General features: G+C 37.6%; 1 protein-coding gene across 1 annotated transcript; it reads left to right on the forward strand.

The window, feature by feature from the left end:
* The first annotated feature begins 172 nt into the window (after positions 1-172).
* On the forward strand, positions 173-24,690 carry LOC139696586 (mitochondrial coenzyme A transporter SLC25A42-like). The gene is made up of 4 exons (XM_071595390.1): positions 173-271; positions 467-599; positions 1,781-1,951; positions 24,542-24,690. Exons 1-4 carry the CDS (start codon positions 173-175, stop codon positions 24,688-24,690), a joined length of 552 nt encoding a protein of 183 aa, XP_071451491.1.
* Positions 24,691-25,372: the final 682 nt, after the last annotated feature.

Consider the following 25,372-nt stretch of genomic DNA (forward strand, 5'->3'; position numbering starts at 1 on the left):
AACGATAAATTGAAATATTTAAAATCTAATCTCCTGACTGGACGATTCAGTCCAAAGGGTTTATTGGTTAATTTGAAAAAGGGACTACCACAGACCCAACCACACTCAAATTATAGCCGCACGATGTTTTTTATTAAGGTCCAAGCCGGCCCGTGGATTCCTGGCGGGCGCAATGGCTGGTCTGCTGGGCCACACAGCAACCTACCCGCTTGATGTGGCCAGGACCACCATGGCAGTCTCCAGCCCCAAGGAGTACAGAAATCTCTCTGAGGTAACCAGAAATGTTTCAGGGCTTCAGAAATAATATATGGTGTGAACGAAATTCGAAAAATAAATTCATTCGGTAATAAAAAATCATAGACTAAAGAAACGTAATACTTATGCGGTGGAATGACGTTAAGGAAAACACACGCCCACATCTTCTTAATTTATAATTTTAAAATTCATTTATTTTCTATTGCAACAGACCATTCGAGGAACCATTAAGAAAGAAGGAATACGCGGCCTCTACGCCGGGTATTCCGCATCGCTCATTGGTGTAGTCCCCAATGCAGCAATACGCTTCGGAATGTATGGCCTGCTTAAAGAGGTGTATGCCGGTAAGATATTTATGAAAGAAAAATCTTTTTCTTAGGATTAATTATTCGACAAACCTATGCTTAATATTTCTTCTTTTCAAACACTTATCTTACTTAAGCGATCAAAGATTTTTTAGAGTATGGAAGAACGCTCTTTGATGATGTAGTTTCAATTCAAAAACATTATTAAAGTAGAACTGGAAATAGAGAAGCCTGATCCCAACCATGTGCACGATTCAGCCTGGAGATTGTTAGGGTAGCAAGTAGTGATGGAGATAAGGAAGTGCGGATACGTGGCGAACGCAGGGCAAATAGGGGGAGTAGTTAGACTTGACATAACAGTTCACATTATTGACGCTAAACATTTATTGGGCAAGTCGTCCAAAGGAATGCAATCCCTACTAAAAAAACATTTTGATTTGGATAGGAACAAATAGAATCAATTTAATTAAAGTAATTCATTTAAATACTGAAACAGCATGCTGAAGAAGTTGAAATCATTGCTTGGGAAATACATTCACACGCAATCAGAGAATTCAAGACCTACGAAGGAAAATCATCCTAAAGAATAAAAAAAATTAATTAGAAAGGTGGAACTTGCAACCAACCCATCCAGCTGCTCGTTCTTTCTGCCACATTACAATCAGTAAAAACAAAATGGAAGACAATCACATAAATTAGTTTTCATAAAGACCAATCGTTATTGAACAATCAAACAAAAGAAGTACCTTATTTGCTGTAAGAAGGCGAGTTTCTGTGTACATGTAAGATTCGAAAACAAACTTTCAATGCAGGAGTGCATGCGTGTTCGTTGTTATAGCACCTTATGCCGGAGGTTCGATCAAATACCTTCTGTAATTAAATAATTAGATACGGATAATATTTTAGAATAATCACGCGTGATATTGGTTTGTGACGCACGGTTATTATTAACCGTAGTGTACATTGAAGAATCGCGTTTGCAAACTTACGGAAGTTACGTTGGATTTCGTTTATGGGCAAAAAAACTGTGTGACTACCACTATGAACCCCCAACTGTCACCACAACCTCCCCACCGCACATCCAAGATAATGGTGCACAGTGCCACCACTGATCTGTCAGGTTAATTTCATTCGGTTCATTTCTAAACTCTTGTGCCTTTAAAGAAATTATCTTCAGTAGATGCCTGGCGCATTAATATATCGTGGTTCCATTTCAACAGAGCGCAAGGGTACTGAGTTAAACCCCTTAGAGCAAGGTGTTTGCGGTGCCGTGTCCGGAGCGACGGCTATGCTGCTCACCTACCCTCTGGAGGTAGTCCGAAGACACCAACAAATGGCTGCTCTTACGGACGGAAAGAAGAAAAGCTTCCTTGATACAATCAAGACGATACGTATGTAAGTGACATAATTTTTTAAGTATTGCTCTGACGAATCTCCACCTATGCCTTACCACAGACGTGTACATCACTCTATGCACAATAAAACTACCATTTTTCGAGTCTTTGATTAGACATCATGCCATTGCAAGCTTTTGAAAATAATCACCCATAATTTATTTCGAGCACAACCCTACAGAATCAATTCAGTAATCCCATGTTACCTTACTCCTTTCTTCGCCCTGCAGGAAGGGGGGGACCTGGAGAGGCCTCTATAAAGGGGTCTCGATAAGCTGTCTGATTGGGCCTCTGCAGGCAGGCCTAGCCTTCGCGGGGTTCGAGATTGCTAAAAAATTCATGCAACCAAGAGTACCCTGAGGTAAAGTAACTTATCTAAACTTATTGTAATATGCTGGTTCGATCCTATTAAATATATTGTGTTTTACCGATAATAAATAAAAATTCAAGAAAATTCCATCCATGAAACAAAATGGCAGTCTCTTTAGAAAATAAGTCCAAAAATCACTGACACTGTCTTCATGCTATTTTTGAATAACGGTTATGTAGTTTCCTTGTGCTCACAACAATTTTTATAAAGTCGAACTATGCTCAACAAGCCTCAAGTGCCTTACAATAACACTATTTCTACTCTCAAATAGTATCGAAGGCCGCCCACGCTCAGTTTTTTCTAGTGATGACCATTCTTGGGAAGTTTATGGCCATCTTTCCTGTCCTTTCTTCGAAAAGAACCAGACTAATGAGGACCTCGTTTCTTTCTGCTTTGACCAACATATTTTTCATATCATAGCTATTTTAATATGAACTTCGAGTACCATTATTATACGCGTCATTGCTCCTGTCCTCAAATATTTCAATCTCTAGAACTTCTAAATTACTTTTCACGCATTCACTCAAAGTCCACCTGTATGCCGAATAAGCCCCTTTGCTCTCGATCAATATATGCAGGATTGTCTAATTCTAATCCTCAGACTTTACTTCTTTCACAAATAATCCCAAACCTGAAACACTGCTGTAGTTTAAGTCGCATTCACGCTATATACAATTGTGAATAACGGACGCCAACCACTAAGATATTATTCCTGCCTCATTTACTCCTTGAGGAATCGTTTATATCCTGCCATAATCCCCAATCCATTCCTGATATTAGCCTTTTTTAAAATTACCTGTATCTTCCTCCTACGAAGATATGCTGTTACCATTTTATCGAGATTTGATTATCCCGCTGGCGCTGCGAGATCTGTTACTGAACATCTGCAACGAGAAAGAGAATATTGTCACTTGCCTAAAAAATACGTAAATACCTCCAAATAGATCAAGTTATTAAATAATTCTGCATGATGGTTACATTTTGATAGTATTTTTTTAACTTTGGTTGTTTAATGGCATCATTCAAATATTAACACTGGTTTTTCCGTGAACCGACACGTTTTCGTCCTTGAAACATGTGTCCGAAACAGCTTCAGCAGGAAGGACGTGGTGGCGTTTCTGTTGAAGACCGCCCGGGAACACGGACTCAGAGGTCTATGGCGGGGGAATACGAAAACCATTGCGAGGATCGTCCCTTCATCGGGGATTGCGTTCGCCGCAAATGACTTGTTTAAACACTTGTTGAAGGTGGACCGGAAGGAGGACGAAGAGTAAGTGAACTACCTCCCTTTTCAAAGAAAACATGAAAGTACTCATATATCCTCGTAACTTCACTTGTCACTTGAAACAAATTCAAAGTGGAAAAATTAGCCAGAGGGGAAAGGAAAGACTGCCAGGAGACTGTGTACATTTTCCGATACATTCATTTAGCAGATATAGATAAAAGAAAGACATTCGAATGATTTTAGGTAATGGTTTTGGACCAATTTGTGTTTAGGTAATTTTTCCCAAGAACAGAAAGATAATAACACAGGAACAAATTAAAGTCGCTAAGTTAAGAATAATAAAAACATGATCGTTCGACAGTTGTTTTGAGCGGTGCAGAAACTTACTTCATTTTTTTGGGAAGGCGACTGCATTTAACATTGTACTCCTGGAACTTTGATCGAAAACGGAATTTTGAAAGAAAACAAATGAGAACTCATATCAAGCATTGAGATCAGTTGGAAATTTGGCAGAGATGAATGTCGGCGAGTTGTACTTATAGGTCCGACCACATGGTGCCTGGATACAGAAGGAATTACAGAGTTGTATTTATAGTGCCGGTTTGTACCTCAATACGGAAAGATTAGAAGTCAGTACAGTTTAGCTTTTGCCCATTCCAAAAAAACATTAAAAGGTTGATTTGAAAATGAAAATCATTGAATACTACACCCAAAATAAAGTATGTTACTCCTTAAGAAGAACAGCATTTTATTTTTAATTCGGTCATCATAAATTTAAAATATTTTGAAAAATCCTTAAAATCCATGGCCTTACTTTCACGTCACAATTCATGGACATAATGATACACAATCTGTTTTATTTATATCAGAGGATAATCGAATTTCAATGCATGATTATTGATCATGTCCTACTATTTATACTCTAACATTTCATGATAATTTGAAAGATTATAATAAAGCCTTTGAATGGAAAAAGTAACACCCACGCTCCCAATATCGCCCGAATTAAAGCCGAATTATAATTATAATATAGTTCCAAGCCAGCCCGTGGATTCCTGGCAAGCGCAATGGCGCGTATGCTGGCCCACACAGCAACCCACCCACTTGATGTGGCCAGGACCAGGATGGTAGTGTCCAGCCACAAACGTTTTGGAAACCTCTCACAGGTAACAGATATAATTAGGACCTTCAAAAATAACGGAAATTACTAAAGGAATTTGTGATATCAATGAATTTGGAAAAACTTCCTTGAAGCATATATTTATTCAAATAATGGGTATTCTACACAGTAACACTTTGAATAAAAAGAATTCTTTGAAAACCCTTCGCCCTCACGAGTAAATTTAGTTGTAAAAATACTTGATCACAAAATTCCTCTTGATGATATATCAGCAAATGAAAAGGTAGCCAAGCCATTGAATAAAATTAGTTGAGCCAATGCACAAACAATCATCCAAATATTGAAGCAAAGCCAATTTCAACGCAACAGTCTCGTGAGCCGCCTTTTATCATTAATTACATTTCAGGAAATTACATTTATGATTCATAATGACAAAATAGGAGCCAAAGAAATATTATTTCACCCTCAACTGACTAGACCAGTATTATAAATCGCTTAAATCGAGAGGAGCTTATTTCGCCGCCGAGTGTTTGGTTTATCTTTAAAAAACGGTAAACGTGCATGTGCCGACCGAGGACAAAAACTCCCTACGCGCCATTTTCGAATTCGCGCTCGCTTATTATATGTATTGCATTTGTACCATATATGAAAACTACAAATTTTATATAAAAAATGAATAGTATTAATATTTTCAGTTGACTGAAATAAAAGTACTACATATTACACTTACAAGTAAAAATATTTTGTTTTAATGTTCTTCATATTGTTAATAGTAATTTTGTTTTAAAAAAGCAATTACTCAAAGATCGAATCCACGTCTTAACATTGACTCATATGCGTTCAATTTATTCAATGTGTATTACATTTTAATATGGCAATATTTAATATTTAAACCTTCATTGTCGAAACAGAATGCCATTAAATGGCTCATCAAAGAAGATATGTGGACAGTAGCAGTTCTTCTGCGACGGACGGAGCTTCGTCAATGAACTGATTTTACAATTTCGTGGAAATGACGCTAACGTTATAAGGGCAGAATCTGTGATGACTGTGTTTATTTCCAAGTCGATTGCATTGACGCGCAACATAGGTCGCCGTGATATTCATTACTTAATTCTCTGCATAAGCTAGAGGAGCAAGGTGGTATGGGTAATGAAGATCTCAGAGTCCTTCGTGACCACAGAGCCACCATGCATAAAAATAGGACGCAGCGACTTGAAGGATCTTCCATTTTTTGGGAATTCCTGACTGGGAGATAAATCCGTTTGCAGACATTGAGGAAGTTGATGTATTTGAGGAAGAATCGATTGGACTAAAAAATGACGTTGAATTGATTCCCAAGTTTAAGATTGAATATCAAGAGTTATGTTTACAGATGGATGTCTCCGATTGTTATCCTGCATTATGGATAGTGGTCAAAAGACTGTATCTTGCGTTCGCAACTTAATATTTGTTGGAACGTGGTTTTAGTGCAGTCATTAAGCTTATTTCCAAGGAGAGATAAAGAATTCAGTTTTGTGAACGCGGTGAAACCCATCTAAGTTTTCTTTTTTCATTAGTTGAAAATGTTCATCATATATATCCGCTTGATTCAACTATAAAAATGGCTTGTAACCTTGTAAAAAAGGATTTCTTAAAATTATTCGTTTTGATAATTTATATTTATCTGAAAAGTATATTTTCACCTAATTTCCTATCATTGCGAAATAATTGTATTGCATTAATATGATGTGAAACCCATAAATCTATTGGATTCTTGATAAACATTTCATTTGTACTTTTTTCAATGTTCCTCATTTGATGCCTGCCGTGAGTCACAGTCACAAAACCTGCAGTGAGTTCAGCTATAAATTCAGAGAAGCGCTGAGAATGTTAAAAAAAGGTTGCAGTCCGATTTGAAAAAGAGTTCGAAGGGCAAAGACGTAATTTCCAAAGATGCATTTCAACGGAAACTATAACAATGACGCGTTAAAACATCAATAATTGTGCTAAAAGACTAACACTACTTCAAAACTAAAATATCTCGAGTTTACCTACAGATATATCCCAAGACATTCCAGTCTACCATAAGAAATACACATGGTAAACGCCTGACTGAATATTCGTTAAAGGGATGATTAGGCGAATTAGTCACAGACAGATTAAATGAGCAAATATTTTCAGCTAGTTTTCCCAAAGCGTCGATTAATTAGATATATTGCAGCAAGCAACAATTATCCTAAACCACTCGGTGAACATGAGAATCGTTTACATTCCATATCTCTACCATCGATTTCATCAGAAGTATTAAAACATTACTGTAAATAATCTTATGAACTTTCTTGAGGGCAAAAAAGGCAATAATCTATCAACGAAACATTATAAATTGTTAGCCTTTGATTCCTCCCATCGTTCTATTTACGAATATTCATTGTTAACGTAGTCATAGAAGAAAACGAAGCCGAATGTTTGATATAAATATGCTATTCTGAAAACCATTAGGGTATACTAATGATATCCGAGGAAACGTGGCAGTGCTCGACATTTTAAATTAAAACTGTTTTTTCTCGCAAGAAGGGTAAAGAGCTAGATAACGGTACACACGCGAAACTAGCCTCTCTTGAACAAGAAAGGGTACGAAATACAATAATTACCGTAAATGACAAGCAAGAGTTGAAAGTCAACCAGTGTAAAAGAAAAGAATGCGAATTATATGCATTCGTGTAATTATTTATTAAAATTATTCAGAACTCATCTCCATACGAAAAAATTGGTCGAAATAGAGGACTGACCCTCCATATTTAGGGTGGTAAGCTTCCTTATCAATGCTACCAAATACGAATAAAGAAAAATCAGAAACCATTTGGAGACATTGAACGTTTGTTTTGTGTCTCACTCGAGTTGCTTCTTTCACCTTGGAATCCAAATAAACTAATTCCAAGTAAATGTAATCGTGTATAGATTTCAACCTTGAGGTATTGAGAATCGAAAAAACATTTGCGTTTCCTTAAAAGACACGAGATCCTGTACCGCTAATTTGAATTTCATACTCCGGAGGTTCGGTTCTCTGCGTTTGCGGTCAAGCCACCCTTGGAACGAGGCAAGAGACTATTCCCGACTGGAACGTTAACGGTATTCACTTGATTTGTCAATCAATTACTTATAGATCCCGTTAAATTACTTTGCCTTGTATACTGACTGCGTTTAAATATTACAATTGTTTTTCTTCAAAAACTACAGGACAGGCGTTGGCGCGATTTTCATTGAGGTAGGTCTATACTTATGAAGTAAACATGATATTTAATATCATAAGTTTTAATGAAGGAGGAAGATTTATTTTCCTCACTGAAACACTGACAATTTTGATCAAATTTTGAACTGACTGAACGATGCTAGGATTTGAGAACTTTCATAGTTTGACGGTTAATCACACATATTGTTACATACGCCAACAATGAGTTAAACAAATTATTCATTGTGCTAATATGTCAGTGTTAAGTGTTACCAATCATTTTGAATTGGCTAGTGTAACAACGTTTTGATGCAGAATGTGGTTATGTCAATTGCTTGCTTTTAATTGCTGGTAATTATTCGAATCCTCAATTCAAGTGGTTGACCATCACATTTCAATACACCCTTTCCACCAAAATAAAAATAGCACATACCAAGAAGCTGCGGCAAATGCCACGACATTAACTTTAACTTTAACTGAAATTGTTACATTATAAGTATATAAGTTGGCAGAGGGTGTTATTCATTGTCATAGGCTACACAAAGCATAAATATGCATAGTCTTAATTCCTAATATATTGAATAGTCCTAATATATTTCTAACTTATAATGCATATAATTCAAACCGCCACTTCTTACTAATGCACCATGACCGACTCAGGGAATTCAATTTGAGTAACCTATTCATCAAATTCGATGGAAAAAAGGTAGCGGAGAGGAAAACAAAAGAGTGCCAGGAGGCAGTGCAAATTTTCAGATCCATTCAATCAGAAGCTATAGATATAATTGAGGCGTGTGAATGAGTTTCGGTAATGATTTTGGACCAGTTTGTGTCCGAGGCGTTTGTCCGAGGAAAGAGAAAGTTGACAACACGGGAACAATTCAAGGGCACTACCGTTATATTAACCACGACATGTTCGTTGGACAGTTATTTTGATCCATGCAGACTCATACCACATATTTATGGAAGAAGACTGCATGTATCATTGTACTCTTGGCACTTTGATCGTCGAGGGAATTTTGAAAGAAGAATAGCAGAGAACAAATGGGAAAAATACGCCTTATGGAAACATTTAGGTGAGTTGGGAATTTCGCAGAGATGAATGTGAGCGAGTTTTTCTTATAGGTCCGTCCACTTGGTGCCTGGATACTGAAAGATAAGAAGTCAGTACAGTTCAGCTTTTGCCCATTCGGAAACTACATTAAACTGTAGATTTCAAAATAAAAATACATACAATCTACACCCAAATTAAAATACTTAAGAAAAATTAATCTGAGGTACAATATCAAACATATTTTGATGTCAGTATGTAACGTGTAAGCTTCTTAAGAAGATCAGAATTTCATTTTTACTTCCATGATAAATAAATAATCTCCCATGGACTAAAACCTTGTCATTGTGGAAAGTATTGTCTTCCGATGACCCCTAGAGCTATGCTGGCAACATTAATAATAATTACTCCTGGTAGGGTCACCCATGCCGGATAGGTCGAAGGTTAAAAGCCAGACAAAAGGAAGTCCACTTAGCGTCTGTTTTTCAGTGAGGCAGCTGTAAAGGTGTCTGAACCAAGTGAGGCGGCCTTTGAGTGATGGTGTCAGTTTAGGAACACTTTTGAGGAAGTTACCGGGAAGCAACCTTAATTTTAATTCCCATGAACAAATTAATGGGAATGTATGGAAATATGATTCGGCCCAATCGGTCGTGTGTCGTGCCAGGCAGCGGGAGAAAGAAGGCTTCCGCGGTCGTCATCTCACGAAACCCTTGCAAAGGAAAAGCGACAGCAGTAGGACAAGGGATGCAGAAGAAGAAGACCAATAATTACTTAGGAAATGATAAGTTTAAATTTGGGAAGGGGCGAAGCACGCGTGATGCCATTGCAGTACTGATATCACAGGTCTAGAGAAGTACAGAATACAATCAGTACGTTTTTGCCTGATCCGTAGATATTGAGAAGGCGTTTAATAGAGTGATTTGGGAATAAATCTTCAGTAAATTGCAAAAAACAGGCACAGGTTGGAGCGAAAGGAGGCTAATCAACAACATGCACATGTGGATACCTGGCGGGCGCAATGGCTAGTCTGCTGTCTAACACAGCAACCTATCCAATTGACGTTGCTAGGACCAGGATGGCAGTCTCCAGCCCCAAGGAGTACAGAAATCTCTCTTAGGCAACCAGAAATATTTCATGCCGTCAAATATAATTTATGGTATAAAAAGAATTTGTAAATCAATGCATTTCTTTATATAAATGCATAGACTTAAAAATCGTAATCATAACAATGTAGAATGAAACTAACAGAAAACACACAACCATATCTTTTTAATTCATTAGTTTAATATGTACTTATTTTCTATTACACCAGGCCGTTTGAGGAAGTATTAAAATTGAAGGATTCCGGGGCCTCTAACCAGGGTATTATGCATCGCTCATCGGTGTTGTTCCCAAAGCAACAATCCGTTTTGGAATTTATGACCTGCTTAAAGAGGCGTAAGCTGGTATGATATTTCCATAAGAGACATCTTTTTCTTACGATTATTATTCAACACCTATGCCTAATATTTCTTTTTTTCAAACACTTATTTTATTAAAACCGTCAAAGGAATTGAGGTTTATGGAATGGTATATAGATTTGTAGTTAAAGCAATAGTTTCAAAGTGCGGAAAAAAGGTAAACGCATGGCAAATAGGGGGGAGCTCCTTAGACGGGACCTATCATACCACTTATATTTACTAACGTTCAACATTAAATGGGGTAGTCGCGCAATGGAATGCTATCCCTGCTGAAAAAAACGAGTTTTAGGCATAATTATTTTAGGGATATTATTAAAACAAGAATCAATTATAGACCATAAGAAACACGATAATGATCCATGAATTAAGGAGGCAAACACTGAATGAAGTCAAAAGGTACTGCTATTTGAATTTGTTTGAAAAAGAGCCAAAATATTACGAGGACTCTTAAAAAATTAATGAAATAGTTTTTTAAATAACATACTTTTACTATGATTAAACATTTTATGGGCCTTCTCAATGCAGACCCCTTTCAATGGAAGGCAAATGTCCACATTTGATCAAAGTTTCAATACATAGGTTAAACATAATTATTTATGGGAACTGAATGCAAACGAAATGGTTTAACAACCTACACCAGAATTCCAAAGAAGATTCGCTCCTTTCAAAAGGTGGTCTCTTCATGTCGATCCTGTTATGTTTGCACGTGAATCATCGTATTGAAACATTCAGCCTATCCAGATGAGGTTTGGCGATTGAATTGTTTTGAGTTATTATGTTATTTCCTCTACTTTACTTCATTCAGAGGTGTCCGACTTCACTTGTTTAATTCCACCGGATTGAAAAATGAAACCCAAGGTTACTTTTCTTTATTGCCTACCTTCTCTCAATCTAAACGTTGCAAAATGAATGAGTAGACTATCAGAAGACGAAGGAAAGTATCATTTAGGTAGAAAAGGGACTGAGAATCTCATAACAATACTGGTGATATTTACGTAGAAATATATAATAAGGAATAAACTACCGGGTATTCGATTAATTATAGGACATAATAACAGACTCTCCTTAAAAGAAATATTTGATAAAAAAAGATGATTTAATTGAAAGAATAGCATTAAGATACATCTACAATATAACTGCCAAGCCACCACAATGGCGTGTGGCGGGGGGTGTTTGGTCACCAGCCTTCAAAGGCAACAAAACCAAATTCAAAACCAACACATATGTAACCTAATAAATAATTTCACCTTAGTATGCAGTAAGAAATTCATCCAATAACGTGCCAGCTAGAATTTGAAAAGCAAGAAGGCAAAATTCCACTACCACATGAACATGCAGCATTCAACCGCCTCCACCCCAAGGAAACTTGCAGGGAATGTGATCCAACGCTGCAGGTAGCGGGAGGGTGTCCCAACAGAGCGAGACGAGGGATGGAAGGGGAATCTTAAAAACAGAAAAGGCAGAGCAAATAATACTGTAAAGAGCCCTACATTGTGTAATGGCATTCTAATGCATTGTTGCGGAAAGAAAGAGTTTCGACAAAAAACAGACGAGGTTGGTGAAAGTTCATGCAATTGAGTAGAACTAATTATTCCCTAGCCGCTGAGGGTGGCAAGTTGAGTATTCAAATATATATAACCCTATAGTTACTATCCCATATTGTCTTTGAAAAGAAGGAGTCCTTGGGTCTGCTAGTTCTGGCGTCTATTTCCCGACTACCCACTACCTCTAGGGCTTCTCCAGCTAATTTTAAAAATAAATCCTGTTGATTTACCACCGTACATTTATTTAGATTTAATGAAAATCCCCATTTTGAAAACCATTTAGTAATGCTACTTGGATCACGTGCTAGAATTAAACGATCCCCATCTCCAGATATCTCTCGAATATTCACCGTGTCATCCGCGAACGTCCTAAATTGACTTTTCACTGCGCGGTTCAAATCGTCAACAAATATCAAGGAAAGCAACGGAACGCTTCACTGAATTACCCCCGAAGTCACTTCCTTCGCCGTCGAAACTAGCGCCGTCAAGGACTGCTCTCTGTTCCCACTCTGATCGAGTCTTCAACCATATTTATTGCGCCCTTGCTTATGCCTGCAACCTTCAATTCATGAATAAGTTTACGATAGGGAACCTCATCAAATGCCTTTTGAAAATCTAAAAAGATCGCATCCCCATAACTACAACTTCTACCCCATAAAAGTAAGTCATGAGTGATTTAACGTAACAGTTTCAGATATCCCTCAACCTTCCGTTTTTTGATCCCCCCTCAGTGATTCATGACTTCAGCTCCGACCATCTACCTATCCTATTCTCCATCCCCCTTAATCCCATTCTTGACATCCTTCCAAAAAAACAACTGACTGATTGGCCCAGACTTCCTGACACCCTCTCCACTCTACTAGATCCCCTGACCCCCCTACTAAACCCAACTTACGAAGACTTGAACTCCCGAGCCGTTCTCCTGACTAGCACGCTCCATGACGCCCTCAGCAAAATAACGAAAATTGTCCCCAACAATCATTCATCCAAATTCTCCCTTCCGCAACACATTAAAAATATCATCCTTGCCAGAAATGCTGCGCGCCGACGCTGGCAGCAATCCCGAATCCCCTGTTACAAACACGAATACTCCCGCTTAAGCAACCTTACAAAATCTGAAATATCCAAATTTAAATCCAAATCCTGGGAAACCCACCTATCCAAATTAAACTTTAACGACAACTCCACTTGGTCCATTTCACGTTCCCTCAGAAAACGCAACAAAATTTTCTCCCCGCCATTAAAACATGACAATGCATACATATTTGACCCAAAAGCTAAAGTGGAAATTCAAGCTGACATCCTGCAGACGGTTATGACTTTGGACAATTCCCCTTCCTTAACTGAAGACAAAATTGACGAATCACTGAGCTTCCTCCCATATAACCCACCCGACCTTCCCCCCATCACCGATGCATCTGAAATCCAATCCATCATCAATACCCTACCTCTTCATACTGCTCCTGGCCTTGATAAAATCCCTAATAAATTGCTCAAATCTGCCTCTTCAGTCCCCAAATTCTCCCTTATTCTCTCTGACCTATTCAACCACTGCTACCTTCAATCCTACTATCCCGACACCTGGAAAACTGGCAAAGTCCTTCTCATCCCCAAACCCGGTAAAGACCCTACAATCCCTGGCAACAGCAGACCTATCACCCTTCTATCTAACCTATCCAAAATTTTCGAAAAAATAATCCTTACCCGCCTTCTCAACCATGCAACTTCCAATAATGTCCTTCGCCCCGAACAATTCGGCTTTCGATCTAACACCTCTGCAACCCACCAAGTGCTACGCCTTGTCGAAGCCATCAGTCGTGGCTTCATGCTTCGCCGCCCCACCGACGCAATATTTTTGGACATCGCTCGGGCTTTCGACAAGGTGTGGCACAAAGGCCTCATATTTAAACTCTTTCAAAATGATTTCCCCCCTCCTCTCATCCGACTCCTCCGCAACTACCTGAACCGACGTAAATTCACTGTCGCCGACGGACAGACTCTCTCTTCGGTGCGCCCAACCTCTGCTGGCGTCCCACAAGGCTCCCTGCTCAGCCCCTTCCTATTCAACATATTTGTAAACGACCTACCTAAATCCCCGCACACACAATTACACATGTACGCAGACGACACAGCCATCTCCGCCACTTCTCGATCCTCCGACGCGAACATTAGAAAACTCAACAGCCACTTAACACTAATTCACCGCTGGACACAAACATGGAAAATACAAATCAACGCCACAAAAAGCACTCACGTACACTTCGAACGAGGACGCAAACACGACAGATACAACCCCGCACGAATTAAACACACACCCATCCCAAGAGCCTCTAGCCACCGATTCCTAGGCGTGATTCTGGATCGCAGGCTTTCTTACCGACCTCACCTAAAAGACCGCCTCTGTGCTGCCCATGTTGCAAAGAACAGCATGGCAGGCCTCTTTATAGGGAACTCTCCTCTGTCTCACCCCGCCCGTATCCGCCTCTATAAGGGTATTATCCGTCCCAAGCTGCTTTACGGTGGAGAAATATTTGCCAACAACAAAAAGATTAGGTCCCAACTTGAGATATTTCAAAATAAAACCATCCGCTTTCTATTAAAAATCCCTAGACTTACCAATATGCAACATGTGCGCTCGGCCCTTAAACTTCCCACCATAGCTTCCTTCCTTCAGAAACTAGTAAAAAATTTCCAGTCTCGTCTCCCACGCACAAACAACCCCCTGTTAACTGATATATGGAACTATGACATCCCATCCAATTCCACAATTACACTGCCTAAACATATTACTCGCCTGTGAGTCTTTCCTATCTCTCTTTTATATATTACTGGTATTAAGAAATAATATATTATTATATACTCACATTTATAGATAGATTAGTAATCCCGCTGTATAGACCTTTGCAATATTCCATTACCTTAAGTTGTTAAATCTAATATACCTGTGTGTTATTATATTGCAAACGCTGTCATTGTTTACCATTCTATAGTTAACTCTACAATTGTATGTAATTGAATTTATCTTTTCAAAAATGTCAGAATTTATTTTTAAAAAAAAATATAAATATATATATATATATATATATATATATATATATATATATATATAATAATAACAACTATTATTATTATATTTAAAAAAAAAATAATAAGAGAAAAAAAATAATAAAATAATAATAATAATACTAAATAAAGAAAGAAAGAAAAAGAAAAAAAAATCCAGAAAAAAAATATATAATATACAAAAATCTACTTTAAGAAAAAAGATAAAAAATCCTACTTATTAAAAAATTATAGTTATCAAATTCAATACATGTAATAATCTGCTGTTTGTCTATTGTATCTCACTCAATTATGTTTGTCACTATTGTCTTTTGTAAATAGTTCTTAGTATAGTCTGTAAGTTTCATCTTCTCGCAAACAACATAAACACACGTCCCAATATCTCACAAGTCACTTCCTTGTCGGCTGTTATAACTACCGGTAATGGTGGGTACTCCCACCGGTACGGATATTCTTGTCGGCACTTAGCTGCTGCATCAGACTGAGGTTCGGTTTAACTTTGTAGAAATACTGCATTACAAGGGTTAAAACAAACTTAGTATTTCCATGATGATGACGCGCGGCATCGAAACCATTGTCGTGAAGTATTAAATCCTTTTGGTGGAAATGTTATGCTTCTTTTTAACCTCATAATGAGTAAAAAACCCTAATTCGGTCTCAAGGAGCAGGTTTTTCTGAATCAGTGTTGCCATTTAAAAAGTTAATTTTATCAAAGTATCTCGTCATGAAACTGATAATCATATGCTTCAAAATTTTGCAACATACAGAAGTGGGAGAAATGGGTTTGTAATAATTGAAGAAATGGCATTTAAGGATCCTTCCTGTCAAAACAAGCGTTATTCACGCGGCCTTCCAATTCTGAGGGACTTTGCACTCTGTGTGGGATTTATTATATATAACTTCAAGGTACGTGGCAATGTTAGGAGATAAATGTTTTATCACCTTAGCTGGTATATGTTCGGTACACGCGGATTTTTTGGCTATTATCTCAAAGAGTAATTTCGCAATTCCATGTTTGTCCGCTGTTATTTTTGCCATTCGTTCAGTATGTATTGTTTATATGCGATACACGGTAGCAACTTCGTTCGTGAAAACCCATAGGAATAATGCATTTTTAATGTTAGCTTTTCCCCCAAAATCGGTATAATGAAATTGTTACACTTGCATAAGCAAGCAACGGTTTGGGTACCTCCGTTTACTTTCCTAACATTTGACCAGAACACTTTGTGGTCATTTCAAAATACTCGCAAATTACTGAACGTTTAAAGTCTTGTAAGGCGCTACGTAATTGTGTTTTTGTTTCAATTATAGAAAATCGAGAATTGCTCCATATTTAATTACCATATGGAACCTAATGGATATGGGAATAGGAACGGCCATTGCAGTGTCCACATGGGGCTCGAGGTAGGTTCTCGATCGCCCAGCCACTTTTACCATTTGGACAAATCTGTGTTGCCCTATTGGCGTGGCGGACTCCTCTAGTTCCAAAAGATAAAATATCTAGCCAATACGAGTATTCGTTCTAATTCCCCAATTACGTAGATATCCCTCGACAATGTCCGAATTTTAAGAAGATTAATTCGAGTTCGCTAAGATCAGGCAATAATTTAACAATTGCAAGTTTGATGAGAGCCGTTTCTCGAGAGTGGGAGAGGTTGGGTTAAAAACAAAAATAGAACTGAAGAAATTAACCACCTATTTCAAATGGATTAAAAAGTGAAATCGATTGTAGAAATGGAGAAGAAAACCATGAAGCATACGACAACATAGCGGGGATCAATAGTTTGAGAGAATAATATAATAGAGGAAACGGAGTTGGATTCAAAAACATAATAATTACACTTTATAAAAAAACACAAATCAATCGGAACAGCAAAAGATAGAAAAATGAAGACCATGGGTTGAGGATGAGAAAATCAGGAATGTGGAAAAAACGGTCCATAGTTGAACAAATAAATAAGCAAGAAGAAAGAATTAAGCTTACCTAAAAAAGTAAAAAGATAATCCATTTAAGATGAGATAAAGGAAGTACGAATTACATGGATCGATAAAATGGATTTTAGATGAATTGTAAAATCAATTGAGATCCTTTTGCCAGAGATTCAATCAAAAACCTTCCGGAAATGAATAATTAGAATTGTTTGATATCTAAGGATCATCCCACGTGATATTGGTTTGTGACACACGGTTATTACAAACCGTACAAAACACTGAAAAATCCTATTTCTAGGTTTACGAAAGCTAAGGTTATAATTAAATTAAACGAGACCTCTATAAAGGGGTTTCCATAAACTGTCTATTTGGGCATGAGATGCCCAACCAACAGTTGGCTGCTCTTAAGAAGGAGAGGAAGAAAAGTTTTGTTGGTACAACCAAAACCATTTGCATATAGGCTTTACAATTGAATATTGTTTAATATATATCTCAATGCTCATGGCTGTAAGCACATAAAATTACCATTTTTACAGTAAAAGGGCGGTTCAATATGTACCCGTGGTTGACGACAAAGGGCATTCCTGAGGAAAGTTGATGTTATCATTGTGTGCTGCCATCTATTAAATGACAGTGAAACAAAATTCAGACTGATTTATAGGCTAATTTGGATTTGGCAGGCGTTCGAGTAAGACGTGTTTCGTTATTTTCGCTATGATTGAAAAAGAACAGTATCGTTCGGTAATTTGATGTTTGTATTCGGGTGGGAAGAAATGCTAGGAGATAAAAGCAAAGTTGGATGCTCTTTATGGGGACACTTCGCCATCTATGACAACAGGTAGACATTGTTTCAACGAATTTAAGCATGGGCTAGCATCTGTTTTTGATGAGTATGGACCAAGACGCCCGGCAGACGTGGTACCGAGGAAATCATTCAAAAAGTCCACGTAGCAGAGGCTGTGGATTGGTCGATCGGAACGGTAATTAATATTTCACATGATAAGTTGGCGATGAAAAAATTGCGATTGCTCACGGTGGACAACAAGCAGATCCGGCTGTCAACTTCGAAAACTGCATGAACTACGTAATGAATTGCTGCCGCACCCCCCGTATACAGTCCATCCTGCTCCCTTTGACTTTTTCTTATTCCCTGACATGAAGAAATGGCTGGCAGGAAAAAAATGTACATCAAACGAGGAATTTGTCGCCGTGACGGAGGCGTATTTTGGAGAGTTCGACAAATCCTATTTTTCGGAGGTGTTAAAAAAATGGTCCGAACGGTGGGAGAAATGCATCTTTCTAAAAGGGGACTATGTTGAAAAATAAAAAATAAAATATTTTTGAAAAAATGGTTCCTACATTTCTAACAGGGGTACTTATTGTACCGCCCTCGTATATACATAAATCCCGTGCATCTTTTCTTAAAAGTACGCTGCACTACCTTGTTCCCATGGTGTTAAATCCGTAATATAGAGGCGTCAAGATTCGGGAAGCAAAAAATCTCCCTGCTCAATAAACGGATCCTCATGCTTGGGCATTTTTTTGTGTTTGGATCCCCATGCCAAAGAACAAGTAATTACATTTACTGTAAACTTTACTCAATTTATGACAGTGCATAAATTCATTTCCATTTAATCGTAAAGAATCCCAACTTTGTAACTTTACCGTAACTAGCAATTTTTTATTGTTTACAATTCAGCACAAAGTCCCATAAAATAATTCCTAGTGCCAAAGGCTTTATCATGCCAACAATTTTAGGATTTTAGCAATGCGAAGAGATTAAGTAGGTGGTGCATGGACATTTTCACATATTAGCTACCGTGAGAGGCTAATGAAAAGTAAATGGCCGGATAAGATATCAATTTCATGGAGTGAAAGCGTTTTTGAAGGCAAAAGAAAAAGAATTTCACTTCTCTCACAACATTTCGGCCAGCAAACGAGGCAAATCCATCACTTTGCGTTGAGTAACTAACGACTCTAAGAACTCTTAAGTCATTTCAATGCAACAATTTCAGAGTGTAAAAATCATTCGCCTTGACTGGGATTCGAACCCAGATCCCTCAATATCCTGTCGTTTCTTTGGAACTCTTAAGTCTTCAATCTAACCAAGGATATTATTACCTTCCTGCCCTTCTTTTGCTGTTCCATCTCGTTCACTTTATAAGCAAATCAGGGTCGAAACACTCCCGTTTTCAGGATTCGCGTCATTTGCAGGACCTCACACTACGTCACTTGAGCCTCAATACTAAAGACCCATTATTGAACGACATTTCTGTACATACCGTTTCCGTGATTGAATTCGTCGACGTGAACCCCTGGTGCAATTTCTTTCGCCATCACGCGATTTCATAGCCGATAACTGCAAAAGCCGAACACTAGAACTTCGATGCAAGCTTCAGTATACTTTTTCCGGTTTCGCGATGGCCCTTGGTCGCCCACTATGGAAGCAAATCCAATAAACGCCATCGCAGAAAAACAACAGTATACACAATTGCGGTGATGTATAATAGCCTCACGATAATCCAATCGTTTCACACACGTCTTCGAAAATGAACTTCTTAACAACAACACTGTCTGTGAGCAGAAGACCGACTGAGCGGGGCGAAGAACTATGAAAAAATGGCCTTTCTCTCTCGGGTCAAAATGAGCCTCATGCCCATATGACTTGGTCGTAAGGTTACACTTGATCGTTGTCTACGGTGGACAACTTCCCTTCGAATCCAATGCACCCAGACTTAACCGTTTCCAAGAAACATGGCGTCATGATGCTACACACTCGTATCTCTGCGAAGAGGCATCGAACATGGTGGAACACTTTCAACACCAACTCTCAAAGATAGATAGATTGAGGCCTTTTTTTTACAAATTAAATCAAAGGAGAATATCGGAGATGCAGAAGGGGTGAGTTATTGTGGCCCTGGCAACCCGGATGATTTAATACTTCATAAATAATGTTGCGCCCCAATTCCTTTTTAACCTCGTATGTTTTCAGAACCCCAGAATTTAAACCCTGGTAAGGCGTCCCAATTCTCTCTCTCTCTCTCACCAACCTCCCGCAGAATCCCTCTCAACAGTCAGCACCTTGAAGTATAGCCTTGAAAAATATATCCTGGCAGCCTTGCATACTGCCCATGGAAGAAAGTGCATTGTTTACATCGGGAAAGTGAACAACCGCCTAGTCAGAGTGCTTCGAGGAACTTGATCTGTAAAAATATGAAATTATACAATTATTAGAAGTAAATTCCAATTTATGCAAGAGCTTCAATCGGTAATTTATCCTTCACCCCGTGATAGAATCCAAGCCCAACTGCTCTAATATTTTGGATACGATACTAAGTTTATCATCACAACTTTTTACAAATGTTGCTCCCCTACGCTGCACGCGATCCAATTCGGCAATCAATCATACCTCGTGAGGATCCCATATACCCTCAGCATATTCTAAATGTGGCCTAGCTAATGACAGATAACATTTCTCTTTGGCCTTTTCATCACATTTACTAAGTACATTTTTAATAAATACTTATTTTTTCTAAGCTTGACCACATATTCCCCGTATGTGTTTCACCCAGGAGAGATTTGTGAATCAAGGTAATGCCCAAGTATTTAATATTCCATTTCGGTTATCCCAATACCGGTGATCAGGTGGTCGGGTGGTAATCGCTCTTTCTCCAAACATTTATGACTACACACTTTTTTAAGTTTAATTCTAATTGCCAAGTGTCGCAACAAAGCTATATAGCATGAAGGTCATCTGACAAAGCAGGTGTATCCTCAGGATCACGGATATCACGGTAAACCACTGCATCGCCTGCAAATAAACGTATCTTACTGGTCACTACGGAGTCAATGTCGTTGACGCAGAGTAGGAATAAAAGAGGTCCGATGATACTTCCCTGGGCATCACCTGAAGTAACTTCCACTGCATTTGAGCCAACTCCATATATCACTCCTCTTTAAACCTTACCATTCAAAAAATCTTCAATCTAACCCAGGATATTATTACCTTCCTGCCCTACCTTCGCTTTTGCCATCTCGTTGACGTTATTCAGAATTTTTATCAAAAAACTTCCGTTAGTCCAACCGTTTTGCTCTGATTAAAGCGTTTTCTTAAAACTTTTATTTCAGTAACATGATATAGGACTTAAGGTAGCATTTAATAGTTTTGGTTGAATCATTTTGATAAAAAATAGGTAACTAAATTCAGTTACTTATGACGGAAATCATTTTTTGTTGTACGACGGATAGTTTTTGTTTTATTCAGCAGACAACATAAATTAAATTTAAATTTTCTTCCTGAGTCGACAGAAGACGGCTTATCACCTGGCGACTAGAAGATTGGAAACATCCTATGCATAAAGGCAGAGATAATGAGAATCATTTGCAGCCATTATCTTCAAAATTGATTTCTAGATATGTATTACAACACGTCATTTCAAGTAACGTTATGAGCTTCCTCGAGAGCCGGAAGGCAATAATCTACAATCGAATAAATAGAAATGAATATCCTTTGCTTTTACTCAATTTTCTACTCATATGATTAGAGAATTGAGGATATAATATATAAATATTAAAAAATCATTTTTTTCATATTGTAACATGATTCGATGAAATGTGATGGATCGGCTTTCTGTGAATTGACATCCGGCATTGAAAAAAATGGTATCTTTCGATTTGACCTCTTAACATCGCATTACTATACTATAATTATGTATACCTATATTATTGAGCATTATGAACAGGAAGGAATGTCATCTCCCTTTAATATCAATCATAATTACCTTCTCACAAATATTCCTCCCGATAATTAAACAATAAATCCAGCCGACATTGTCCAATGGCGAACGTCAAAATATAATATCATATGCGTTAGGAATATAAAAAAATTCATAATTCAATTAATCTCGTGGAAATATTAAAAAAAAATAGAAAAAATGAGACGCTCAATCATCATGGGTAATATAGTACGCTTGTATATGGTTGATTGGGATGACCGTAAACATTTTATGTGACATGATCTTCAAGATGTTTTGATGAATTATCATTTGAATATTGAAGAAGAATTGCATGTATTTTCATCAAACAATATAAAGAACTGCAGTCTTGAAAATATAGTTTGAAATTCCCATATCGCCTGCGCCATATCTATTAGACGGACGAACCCATTGTTGCGTTGCCAAGCAACGATTTCAGAATATTTCCCTTCGTTCGACGATTGTGGATGCGATATTTGTTCACTGCGAAAGAGATAAGCTCGAAAAACGTATTACATTTGTGTGTGGCACGTGTTTTTCGTATTTCCGAGAAAAAATGGACAACACATCAGACAACAAGGTAAGTTTGTAGTATCCATCAGTCCTTTTCGGTAGTGAATAATGGATAAAACCACCATTTTACACCAAGATTTATTTGAGTTTAAAATAATTCGCACCTATTATGTGTTCACTGAAACCTAATCATTACTAAGGCCATTACCTTTTGCATTTGACCATTTGCTTACCTACCACTTACAGTTCCAATTGAAAAACATTGCCATGAGAATTTACTTGATTAAACATGACAGTATTATCGAAAAGAAAGGAAAAATTAATATGAATTTATTATTATATAATTCGGACTTAAGTTCATGTAAAATCACGTGTGCTTCGAAATGAAGTGTGTCTGCAAAAGTTTTAAAATAGGACGTGGATTAATTCTCAAATTGAATAAATGAAAAATGAATTAGAAATACGTCGCTGACATTTGATAATTTCGATAAAAGAAAGCGACTGAATTCAATCATTTATTCCAACTTAATTATTTCAATTATGTAACATTGATTAACCAGTTGATAATACGCTTAGAATGTCACAAATTCTATTTCATCGAACTCTTGGCGCCCATACCAGCGTGATAAGTAGTGCTATGAAAACTATTCAATTCTTGGCATGGGTTGAAACAGCACACGCTATTGCATCTCCAATACATTGCACAATGCTAGGTCAAAGGTATGTTACATGGTTATACATAATAATAACAGAGTTTAAAATTAATCGGCATTTGTGATAATCAAGGTCAATCTGCCACACAAACCATATTGGAAAAGGGTAACTAGGAAGAGTTTAGGAATTGTATTCATTAAAGGCAATCTAAATAGGAATCTTATTCTGGAAAATGTTATTTTTAGTTTACTTATTGAAGGAAAATGTGACAATTTTGATGGAAACTGTTCAGGGAATAGATTTATGGAAATGTAGCTCGCATTTTGCGTGCGTCAGATAAAGAATTGCAATCAAGGCAATCACGAAATCAACCCGCCAGGTAAGAGGTAGAAATCATTTATAAGAAAACGGACGTGGTGAGATATTGAAAACTCAAACTATCACATACATCATCGTCAAGCATTCGTTTTAAGGAAGAGTACAGATTTAGAAATGATTTAGAAGCATTGCATCAGATATATACTTTTAAGAAAGTGAAAAATGATCAAGGCGAGGACTATGAATAATGATGGTTAAAAACACTAGGGAAGGCATAAGCATGCAAATTAGATATTATATATAAAGAAGGTCGGAAGTATATTCTTTCAGACATAATGGGAGTATTTATAGAAGTGAGTTCGTAGGACTAGGGTAAATGTGCCGTGACCTCACGCAAATCGAGCGAACATAAGATGCCAAATATTGTAAGGAATGAGAGGATATTCATTGGCTGTCTTCAAGAAAGGTAGGAAAGGTGTTGACACGTTGAACATTGAGGTATTTGAATACTTATAGAATACGCATCAATTTTAATATTATAATCGTTTAAGAAGACCCAGGATTCATGTCCCTGACACTGACGATGTAAATTTAATTATACACTAATTGAACAATTCTAGGATTTAAGGATTTTCATAGTTCGATGGTTGATCATAAATATTCTATTCACAATACTTGCATACCTTTGTTCAACAATTATTCATGGTACGATTGATTACTAATACGTCATCGTATTGCGGTTTTCAGTGTTAACATTGACTTGATTAGATTCATGAAATAGTACTTTATAGGGTGACATGTAGTTAAGAAATAAAGACGCTTTTAATTCTTGGTAATTATGCGACTTCTTAATTCAAGTAGCTCGCCATTTCCCTTGCATGGGCTCTAACCACCAAAATATAAATAAACACAATTTACGGGGGGTTTTTTTTATCATACATGCTACAAAAAAAACTCTAAAATTCTAACTAGTATTCCTTTGATATACAGATGAAGACAGGCGTTTTTTCGTCTTTCCTGGCCGGGGCTACATCGTCCGCCGTCGCCAAAACGGCTGTGGCTCCATTAGAATTGGCCAAAATAAACTTCCAGGTATGAATTATCACTTTTTATCTTTTTTATTTATTCTTATTGAGATTTGATTATCCCGCCGGCACTGCGAGATCTGTTACCGATCATCTGCCATGAGAAAGAGAATATTGTCACTTGCCTAAAAAATACGTAAATACATTCAAATAGATCAATATATTTAAATAATCAGCATGATGGTTACATCTTGGTAGAGACTTTTTAGCTTTGGTTGTTTAATGGCATCATTCAAATATTAACACTGGATTTTCCGTGAACCGACACGTTTTCGTCCTTGAAACAGGTGTCCGACAGCAGTTTCAGCAGGAAGAACGTGGTGGCGTTTCTGTTGAAGACCGCCAGGGAACACGGACTCAGAGGTCTTTGGCGGGGGAATACGGCGACCATGGCGAGGATCGTCCCTTCATCGGGGATTGCGTTCGCCGCAAATGACGTGTTTAAACACTTGTTGAAGGTGGACCGGAAGGAGGACGAAGAGTAAGCCCACTACCCCGCTTTGCAAAGAAAACATAAATGTACCCATAAATCCCCGTTACTTCACTGCTTCTACCGGAATATATTTCCAGCGCAGAATGCATAGAACTCAAACCACTACTCCTTACTAATGGACCATTATGGATTCAAGGAATATGAAAAAGGTTACCCATGAAACAAATTCAATGCGGAAAAATTAGCAGGGGGGGAAGAAAAGACCGCCAGGAGGATGTGCATATTTTCAGATACATTCATTTACAAGGCATTGATAAAATTAAGGCGTGCGAATGATTATCGGAAATGGTTTTGGACAAATTGTTTTAAAAGTAGTTTTTCCCAAGAACATAAAGATTATAATACTGGAACAATTCAAGGGCGCTACGATTAGATTAACCGGAACATGGTCGTTTGACAGTTGTTTTGAGCATTGCAGAAACTCATTTCATTTTTTTGGGAAGACGACTATTGGCACTTTAATCAAAGACAGAATTTTAAAAAGTAGACACTGGATTAGAGATCAGATCAAGCATTGACACCATTTGGAAATTTCGCAGACGTGAATGTGAGAAAATTGTATTTTTTGTGCCGGTTGTTGCCTGGATCCAGAAAGATTAGATGTCAGTACTGTTCAGCTTTTTTC

The sequence above is a fragment of the Hetaerina americana genome, unplaced genomic scaffold (genome assembly GCF_022747635.1).
Source record: "Hetaerina americana unplaced genomic scaffold, ioHetAmer1.1.p SCAF_7, whole genome shotgun sequence".
In the NCBI taxonomy this organism is placed as follows: Eukaryota; Metazoa; Arthropoda; class Insecta; order Odonata; family Calopterygidae; genus Hetaerina; species Hetaerina americana.